Source organism: Genypterus blacodes, unplaced genomic scaffold (genome assembly GCF_046128005.1).
Source record: "Genypterus blacodes isolate CSIRO-AG114 ecotype Tasmania unplaced genomic scaffold, CSIRO-AGI_Gbla_v1 ptg000103l_1, whole genome shotgun sequence".
NCBI classification, from domain to species: Eukaryota; Metazoa; Chordata; class Actinopteri; order Ophidiiformes; family Ophidiidae; genus Genypterus; species Genypterus blacodes.
In genome coordinates, this window is record NW_027466907.1 from 225,001 (window position 1) to 234,900 (window position 9,900).

General features: G+C 44.0%; 1 protein-coding gene across 1 annotated transcript in view; it reads right to left on the reverse strand.

The window, feature by feature from the left end:
• abcc9 (ATP-binding cassette, sub-family C (CFTR/MRP), member 9) overlaps positions 1-9,047 on the reverse strand; it is a 24,697-nt gene extending 15,650 nt beyond the window's left edge. Inside the window, exons 1-16 of the mRNA XM_076160074.1 lie at positions 8,881-9,047; positions 7,501-7,696; positions 6,060-6,201; positions 5,734-5,855; positions 5,484-5,653; positions 5,285-5,386; positions 4,873-5,013; positions 4,550-4,735; positions 3,302-3,469; positions 2,729-2,884; positions 2,442-2,576; positions 2,185-2,347; positions 2,017-2,057; positions 1,773-1,915; positions 969-1,077; positions 83-190 (exon numbers count right to left, since the gene is read on the reverse strand). Of these exons, the coding sequence (XP_076016189.1) occupies positions 83-190; positions 969-1,077; positions 1,773-1,915; positions 2,017-2,057; positions 2,185-2,347; positions 2,442-2,576; positions 2,729-2,884; positions 3,302-3,469; positions 4,550-4,735; positions 4,873-5,013; positions 5,285-5,386; positions 5,484-5,653; positions 5,734-5,855; positions 6,060-6,201; positions 7,501-7,648 (2,034 nt within the window). The 5' untranslated portion in view covers positions 7,649-7,696; positions 8,881-9,047. The remainder of the gene's footprint in view (positions 1-82; positions 191-968; positions 1,078-1,772; positions 1,916-2,016; positions 2,058-2,184; positions 2,348-2,441; positions 2,577-2,728; positions 2,885-3,301; positions 3,470-4,549; positions 4,736-4,872; positions 5,014-5,284; positions 5,387-5,483; positions 5,654-5,733; positions 5,856-6,059; positions 6,202-7,500; positions 7,697-8,880) is intronic.
• Positions 9,048-9,900: the final 853 nt, after the last annotated feature.

Consider the following 9,900-nt stretch of genomic DNA (forward strand, 5'->3'; position numbering starts at 1 on the left):
CCACCACCAGGGCATCCTGACCAAGAATTTTCACTTAATTTTCACAAGATATCCAGCCGAACGACAAACTTTGACCCCTGACCTTTACAGCCACATCCTCTGTCTGGTGTGGTCTCAACTGTCGCCTGGTTGGCTGCTCGTAGTTGTCCATCTGGTAGCGCATGGGCTGCTTCCTGTTGATGGCTTTGGTCTGGGAAGAAAGAGGGGGAATGTCGGAAGGGTGAAGGAGAGAAGGGAGTGAGGGAGACGTTGGTAATAAGTCATAAACGTGGGCTTTCCTCCATCTGCTGCGGCTCCTTGGGGGTTCCATCTTATCTGAGCAGATGTCTCCCTAAAGGGTTGAATCCCACAGCTAACACCACATCCTCCCCATCCCTCTATCCGTTCATCTCTCCATCCATAAAGCTACATAAACATACATCACAAGTCCTGTTTTCTTTGCATCGTGTTCTCCAGTTTGTGCTACATATATATAGATCAGCTTCAATACCATCAAGAAACTGCAGTACATTGTTTTTGTGCTTTTTTTCCGTACTCCAGTTATCCTCAAGGTGTTTGTGTTTGTTTCTATGGGAAAGATCAAAGGGTTGTTTAAATCAAATGGTTCATCCTCTTGAGATTTGCTCTTGAAATCTGCACCTTGAATAACCAAAAAGAATCCATCCTCAGGGGAGCATGAATGGGTTTCAACTCGTGGTAATCTGCCCACAGGTTTATGATATTGCATAAACCACATCCAATCCTTATTCGAGGATTGGATGTGTATAAGTGGTAGGTTCGGCTTGTGGTTGGTGTTAAAGTAAATGGCTAAAGATTCCCCAGAAACATTAGGATTCATCCTCTGGGGACCATGACGCCAATAGAAAACTGAGGTTTGAGCAAATCCAGTCAATTGCCCAAAGTAGAAGGTAAAGATTTCCTGTTGTTACCACGAGATACAGGAAGTTTGATAGATAATTGATACTCACAGCCCCCATGTGTTTTTTACACATGTCAAAGGAAACAGGTAAATCTCCATTTCTCCAGCTGTCATCTCCGATTTCATCACTCTGGAGAAACTCGCCCAGCTTCTGAACACTGTAAGAACACACACACACACACACACACACGCATATTAAAGTCCATAAATAAGCACCATTGAAACTCTTCCAACATGTCACACTCAAAGGAGTTTAGAGTTTCACTTGATTCCGATCAGGTTTCCTCCAGGTTCCTTAAATTAGATTCCTTTTGAAACAGATCGTCTCCAGTTTGTCTTCCTTGTTTAGTTTATGTCCACATGCTTACCGTCTCCGTCAAAACAGAGAAATCAGGCGCTGCTCTCCAGTAACGGCACACAGAAATACAGCTCACAGTATAAACAACATGAATACAACGTTAGAGTTCAAAATGGAAGAACTTGGATGGTGACTCCTGGTCCATCCTGGTGATTTCATAATCTATTTCAGTAATTTTCTCACACAGATACAATTTCCACTGGCTGTTCAAACCTGAAACTGCTGCATGATCACGTCCTCCAAACTCAGCTGTCGGTACATTTACATGCATGTTAAAAACTTTAATGAAACTCATATAAAGGCAATAAATCCATGTTTGGAACATCAGGTGAACACATCAATTAGACTGAAATAAGAATGAATCAGATACGACACGATAACTCAATAATCAGAGTACTGAGTTTGGAGTAGCCAAACTTCAAAGCAGCATGGTGACACATTCACACAGGATTCGTGAAGGGTTTCTCTCTCACACACGCTCGGACACACACACACCTGACCAGCGCCTTGACAGCAAATCTGACCACGGTGGAGAGCAGGAAGAGAGGCGTAACTAAGATGTGGAACAACGACAGCGCTGCGAAGGCCTCTGAGGGACTCGGGACGGTATTTCTGAGGAAGTAATGCGTCACAAACGTCTGCACAGAGAAAACACGGAGAAGTACACGTTACACAAACACACTCTCTGCATTTACAAATCATGTCACAAGTCTGAACGGCAGAAATGACAAAAGCTTACCGCGAGTACAGCAGCGATGGGAATAGCAGCGTTCATGAAAACTGCAGGGGGAGGAAACGTAACTTTAACTTTACTTTACTTAATTTAGAGTAGAAGCTCGAAAATGAATTTTTGTATTAAAAGTAAAAGTCTACTCAATCAATCATGGACATGTGGTTTTCCTCTTACTGGACATGGACGTATACAAGGCGAAGGTCCTGAGGCTGGTGAGCTCTTTCCCTCTGGTCTCCTCCACGCTGTTGCAGAAGATGTTCTCCCATGCGTAAAGCTTCAGCAACTTGATGCCTTTCAGGATCTCAGTGGTCGTCTTCAGTCGATCTGTGGAATGTTCCTGAAACATACGACATCCATCTGTCCACGCTGTATCAAACAACTTCCATCCATCAACATGAGGGCTTCAGCCTGACGTAGTAAACCAAGCGTACCAGTGTGCTCTTCTGCGTGTTGGCCAGTTTGGTGGCGATGAGATACTGGACTGGAGCCAGTAACACGATGACAGCAGCTCCCACCAAAGCGCTGCATCCCAGCAGGTAGTACAGCAGGATCACGCCCATCACAATCTGAGAGCGCAACATGAGTGAAAGCATCATGAATTTCAAATGCATCCAGGTGCAGGTGAGGTCACATTTTTCACCCAGACCAATCGAAGTCCGCCTGCTATGCATTAAAGGTATTGTAAACAGGAAACAAAAAAACGTTTAGTGTCTGTCACCTGCACAGGCATGGCCCACAGGTTTGGGCACAGGAAGAGGAACCACATCAGCTGGTTGGTCTCTATGGCGACCAGGTTGTTGATCTGTCCCAGTGTCATCTCTCCCATGGACATGTTGGAGGTCGACAGGCGGAGGATTTTGTTGTAAATCATTGCCTAGTTGAAAAACAAAGACAGAGAGAATGCTTCATTGGCCAGATATGACGTAATGCTTCAAAGTCACCACATCTCATCATCCCATCCAAACTCGGGGACGGACTGGGAATGAGACACCGCCCTGGCGTTTTGACCGGATCCTAATTAGGTTGTGCTGAAATCAACTGAATTATGACGGCATGGAGGCTGCTCCACTGGGCCGGGTGTCAGCTTGGTTGTTACTGCCAAACACTGAGTAAGAATGTGTTTAGCCCAAGCCTGACAAAAGCAAGCGAGTCCATTTGAAGAGAAGACATCATGATAGAATGCCCCGAGACGACTGAACCCCTCAACCAGAAAGATGGATGGACAGATGATGATACTTGCATTTTGATATCTGGGAGACATTCTCCACATTTCCCATGATGCTTCACTCACCAGCAGGGCTCCTCGTAGGTTGATGCCCGTTTCTATGGTTACATAGTAGGAGGCCTGCAGGAAGGTCCTCTGCAGCACTAAAGCCAGGAAGAGCAGAACGACCAGGACCGGAGTATGCTGCAGCAGCTCGGTGGAAGACATGAAGTACACATCCATTTTCGTATCCCCCTCCACACACACACACAAAATATACATAACATTAAAATACATTTACCGTAACATGTACATGTTTCAACCTATACTTACATACAGTACATTTATGACATGACTGCCATCACATGGGAAAGCTGAGCGTGACGCTCTGCAGACTGAGTATCCTCTGCGTTATACCGAGTGTGAGGCCAGTGGGGAATTTTCCACGTCACTCAGAAATGCAGCCGCTCTCTGTGTCTGTGTCTTTGTTACCATTATACCCACTTTAACCAGCAGCTATGATCACGAGCGGCCAAATGGACTGAATGAAAACAAATGGTGTCACTCTGGAAGCTTGTGCTCTACGTCTGCTTCATGTTGAAGCTGGCACAGAGCAGATCTCTGCATCGCCTCTGCCAGCGTCAGTAACAGATGTCTGAACCATCTTTATTAGTCAACCACAGCTAAATATTATCACTGTAGTATTGTAGTTATTAATATGTCTGTGTGAGTTTGTTTTCCAAAGGAGTGACTTCTGGGAGGTGACTGTCCAACCTGTGATTACTGTTTCCATTACCGCTTTGCAGATTAAATCTTTATCGACTCAACACAGAAAACAAGTTGGTATTTTTGGAGTATTTCCATGTCACACATTTCTATCCACAGCTTCAAAATGTAAAAAACAAAGGTCAAAACTCTAAGAGATAAAGGTCGGCAACATCATCATCATCATCATATCCAGGAACCACCCAGTGCCTATTAGTGTGTGTTAACGGGCAAGAGTGTGTGTGTCTGTGGGATGTCAGTATATTATCACACAAGACAGTTGTCAGGGATGTTGTCACACACACACACACACACACACACACACACACACACACACACACACACACACACACAGGTAGTGATACTATACAACATCACACTGAGGTCAGTCATCAATGATGGACCACTCTGCAACAGCTCTTCGTTCACTAAACTCCAATACAATGAACTCATATAAACAACCACAATGTGGACAGTAGACAACACACACCTGGCCAAACATCACAATACTGGGGTGATGGGTTTAATGAACACACACACACACACACACACACACACACATACACACACCTTACTCTCCTTGGGCTTGACATCTGTCTTGTTCATGTAGTTCACAATGCCGGAGATGCAAAGCGGCCCGGCGAAACCCAGCAGGTCGGCCAGGTAGCGGAAGGTGCTGCTGAGCAGGATGGGCCGGCCGAACGCTCGGTACATGGAGCGCCAGATGGACGGCGCTTGTTCCGGATTCTCTGGCGTCTACACGGGAGCGAGAAAGGGGTGACAGACAGAGAGACAGGAGGAAGAGAAAATCCTGAAGTCCTGAAGTCCAGATAGTCCTCGGCTAGACTGATGAAGGAACTCCTGATGTTCTGCTAAGTCCTCTGCGTACTCACCCTCTGGTCCTCGTAGGCGTCTTTGAGCCGGAGGTAGTTGGTGAGGGCTCTCATGGCGATAGGCAGCTTGCCGATCTTCTTCAGCTCGATTGGTCTCTTGTGAGCGCCAATGATGAGAGGGTTCATCCACCAATACGTTGCCTAGGGAACATACCAACAAGTCGGCAGCATTGATATCAGTTGAGGGCCTGGGGGAAGCGGGCGGGGGCGGGGGAGGGGGTATCCTTGTGCTTGCTTTGTGTGTGTGTAACAGACGGGTGGTTAAAGTCACCAGTTACAATTGGCAGTCAACGCGTTACAGAAGTAAAAGAGGAATCAAAAATGAGGCTCCCTTCCACGTCATCAGTGGTTAGTTTGCTTTACTTGGCGTGAAGGGAGAGGAGACGTGCATCAGGTAGAATTCTGCGTTTACCTTTGAAAGCAGGTTGACAAACGGCTGCAAAAAGCGAACCCCCAAGTCCTGTAAATCCTCCGGTGGTTTCACCTTCTGAGGGTTGGCGAAGAAAACGTATTTCTACAAGGTGACAAAAAAGGGCAAAATTAATCAAAGTCAGATGGGGAGACGTGTAACCGTAGCAAAGCGTAATCATCCAGGGAACAAGGCCACGCACCCGGACTCTTATCACGTTGATCTCCACGGCCATCAGCAGCCCGTACAGTATCACCAGCAGAGCCGTGATGCAGAACCTCACGTACTCAGGTCCAATTTTCATTACTTGGGCGTACTTCCACAGCTTTATGGACTTGGTGATGAACGCCAAAACCCAGTAGACGAAGAGGACTGTGAGGAAGAAGAGGGTCATGGTTTTGAAGAAACTGAGGTATAAGTGGGCCAAACTTTGAAGGGATTAAGTGTCTTACCGAGCAGCAGTTTGGGGAAGTTTGACGTCTCAATGTTGTGGTAGTAAACCACAGACGTAGTGGCTGCGACAAAACCGATGAATGCCGGCACAAAGAGGTGGAGGTAGTTGGTATCCATCTGGCTGCATAGAGATTTAAATGATAAGTTGTTTTTTCTCACCTCAACTCTATTACAACATTGTTTGTCCTTGTTTGTCGTTGATTGTTTGAAGCACATCAGTGTGCATGGCTGGGTGTTGGATTTTTTCCACTTTAAAGCATTGCAACGGTTTCAACATAGAGCGCTGAATAGAAAACGAGAGGAAACGTGTAAACTTCTGACGTACTTGTTGGAGACGATCCCCTCTGCGAACTCGCAGACGTGGACGAAGAGCAGCAAGAAGGTGAGGATCCATCTCATGTTGTGTCCAGGAAAATGAAGCCATGTGTTATGGTGGATCTGGACCTTTGAGCTCTGGCTGCCCCAACCTGACACACACACACACACACACACACACACACACACACACACAAAAGGAACGAGTCCCAGAAATAATGAACCATAACCTACACAGACAGATATATATACATAGACACTATATATTATTATCAATGCCATTCCATATCTATTTCATTGCTCCAGCACCACAGGGGGCTTCATTCAGTTTGTTTCTCTCTTTAACTAAATGGATCGCAGCCATTTGTGAGGCTCAGGGGACAAAAAACATAAAAAAACACAACCAGGAAGCATCAATTAGTGAGTCCACAGGGAACAACTGAGGGCTACTGGTCAGAATCATTCCCATAAACTACTGAACACACACAGAGAGAGAGAGAGAGAGAGAGAGAGAGAGAGAGAGAGAGAGAGAGAGAGAGAGAGAGAGAGAGAGAGAGAGAAAGAAAGAGAGAGAGAGAGAATGAGAGAGAGAATGAGAGAGAGAGAGAGAGAGAGAGAGAGAGAGAATGAGAGAGAGAATGAGAGAGAGAGAGAGAAAGAGAGAGAATACCACACATTCACCCCATCATTCTCTGCAGCTTCACCACAGTCCCACACAAAACTCATCTCAGCACATCTATCCTTTCACTCCTCTATGACTCCCTTCCTTTCCTTCCTCGCTTTACGTCCTCTAATCCTCTTGGTATTATTCCAGCACATCTGCTGATTCCTTATATGTCCAGGCTAAGGTGGCAGAACCTTAAGCTGTGAACATTTAAACATCTATCTGATTAAAGCGAAGAAGATGACTCCTCCTCCACTAATGGGAAACTTGCTGCATTCAAGTGCTTGTCAGAAGGTGGTATATATGGCAAACCCTAAAGTGGTACATACCACGTCAGTGCATTTGAGTGCTTCGCAGGAGACATGAGCAAAACACAGATGGATAAACATGGGAGAAGATTGTGCTTTGGAAGAATGAAGATCAAACAGTGCTTTTGTTCTTTTACGGAGGAATGCGTAGAGGTTGTGTTTCTTTTTTGGTTTTATTTACCATTTAATGTCATGTACGCCATTTTTGCCCAAATGGAGAAAAGCTTCAGTTATATGTTACAACTAGTGACCTCAAGTAGCATCCAGAGTTAATGACTTTCCAAGTTGTAAATGTCATACTTCTCATTTCCAGCAGCACTCGAACGCAGCATATACATCTGTGTGTTTTATGTGTTCTACAGGAATGTGTACCTCATCCCCTATATATGCCATGTGCATTTGGAATAGGCGTATTTCCAGTTTTTGACATGCCACCTATATGCAGCATAAGTGCTCATCTGATTGTGTCCATCACCTACCGATGAAGAGGATGGGGAAGGTGATGAAGAGCAGGAAAACATGGGGAACCAGGTTGAGAGCGTCCACGAAGCAGCCGTTGCTCAGCACACCATCATCCACGCTGTAGGCATCTATGTCCAGGTCGTCACCGCAGAATGACGAGCCCATGCCACCAGCTGACTGCTGCACACACACACCGCACGGCAATCTACACAACTTGACGACACACAAAGATGAATCAATAATTCAGCACACATCTGCGGTGGAGTGATTGGTTATTGAGCTGACATAACAAAGAACAGGATCAATATTGTTTTTTTGTGTTTCAGGTGCTCATTTTGGTTTCAATTTGCACTCAGTAAGAGCAACAGTGCTTTGGAGAGCTTTGTGTAGAACTGTATTTTACTGGCATGTCACCCACTTGAGTACACACGTACACACAAACGGGCCTGAGTTATTTCAGGGGCACTGCCCAGCTGAAAGAGTCTCTGGCTTGTGCGGCGTTCAAAGTCACGTGGGAATACAATTTGGCAAGTGAAGGTAACATCCTGGACATGTCATCTACTGTGTGCATGTCCCTTACGTTTAAAGTGTAATATAAAAGGAGTTTGTGCTGAAGATTCTGTTCATTTACATGCACTTTAAAACGGACTCTACTACGATTGATTACATCATGATGTCAGCATGTATCAATAAATGTACACACCCACACACGTGCTGAGACACACCGAGGAAGTACAACGTTAGCAAGTAAGTGTTACATATCGGGATCATTCACGCCTTTAGGAAGTTAGTTGCCATTTTTCATCGCCCCTGACTCTTTCTTTCGGACGTCTTTCCAGATGCTTCATACGTATACGTTTCCTGACTTGGCTTATTTGGGCTTATTTGCAGCTTTTCTGGGTTAACCCCAAGTTTTCTCAGTCATTTCTTACTTCTCTAGAGTCTAGAGAGATCATTCCCTTCTGGGTTAATGAACCAATCAGCCAAACGTAGCGGTCGCAGGCTTCACATCACATGTGCTGACAGATCTCTCCACCCACTAAACCTTTTATCAGCTCTCCCGGTCTCATTTATCACACTGACAAGACGTGCGTGTCCAAATGGAATATTTCCTACTGCACATGAACTCAGCACAACTTGTGCTTGAGATTTGTATGTATTGTTTTTGATTGAATGTCTATTAAAATGTGTTTCATGACTACAATATGAAACAAATAACACAAAACAAACTCACTAATCCTATTATTATAGAAATAAGCAGCTGTGCTTGAAAATGTCATTTAAAGACTATTGAGCTGCGGAATATCGATCAACAATGTTTCCAACAGCAACTGACATTAGAAAAGTGATTATTGTAACTGGACTGATAATTACAACACAAACAACACAAGTCTTACCTGAGAGATATGATCCTTATTGGCTCGGTTTCATTCCTGATAGCTGAAGTTGAAAAAACAGAAGTAACAAAACAGGCAGAGGAAGAAAGAAGAGAGAAAGAAACAAAATACACTGAGATCCTGAGAGAAAAGTTGATTATATTTAGCCCGCATGCACTTCAGCTGCTCTGCATTCTGCTGCTCTGCCAGCGACGTGAAGCTGCGAGGGTATAACGCACAGCTTCTTGGTTTGCCCTTCAAAATAAAATAACTCCTGCTTTTTTTTTTCCTCCTTTTTCAGATGGTGCGTTATGCCTTAATAAATTATAATAACGTAATACTTAAGTCAGAGCATAGAGTCGCATATATTGCGACTAAATCACAGACAGACTACTTCCGACTACTACCTACTACTACCCCCTGCGAAATTACAGGAAAAAATATTCCATAACGTTTATATTTATTAACATAAAATGTGTTAATATATACACATTCTTGGTCATTAGTGTACATTGATCAGTTGCAAATTGCAATATATGGCCATTTAAAGTATATTTTATCGCTTCATTTTTACTGCATGTATTTCTATTTATTTGTCATTAGACAAATTGCAACAATACAATCATGTTGTTCCTAGACTTGACATTTTCTTTCCCACCTCAAATTCTTGCATTTATATTAAACTGCCGTAGAATCAATGTAATTGGTATTCATGCTTTATTTCTTGATAAATTGTATATTCCATTTACTGATAATCTACATTTGCTATTTTTCCTGAATAAAAAGCCTTCATCTCACTCAGACGGTTTATTTTGAAAGTGACAGAGAGAGAATTCCGGTAGAGTGTCTAACTTTAATGAACTTGACCCCTCTTGCCCTCATATCAGGTTTCCAAACTTGAGGCAGTTTGGTGGATTGTGGTTCATCACCTTTATCTGCTGACACACACAGTTTACAGCCCTACAGCTGCAATCAGATATTTATTTACATTATAGTTTGTTGGCTTATATCATAACTTGTGTTTACATATGCAGGTCTACT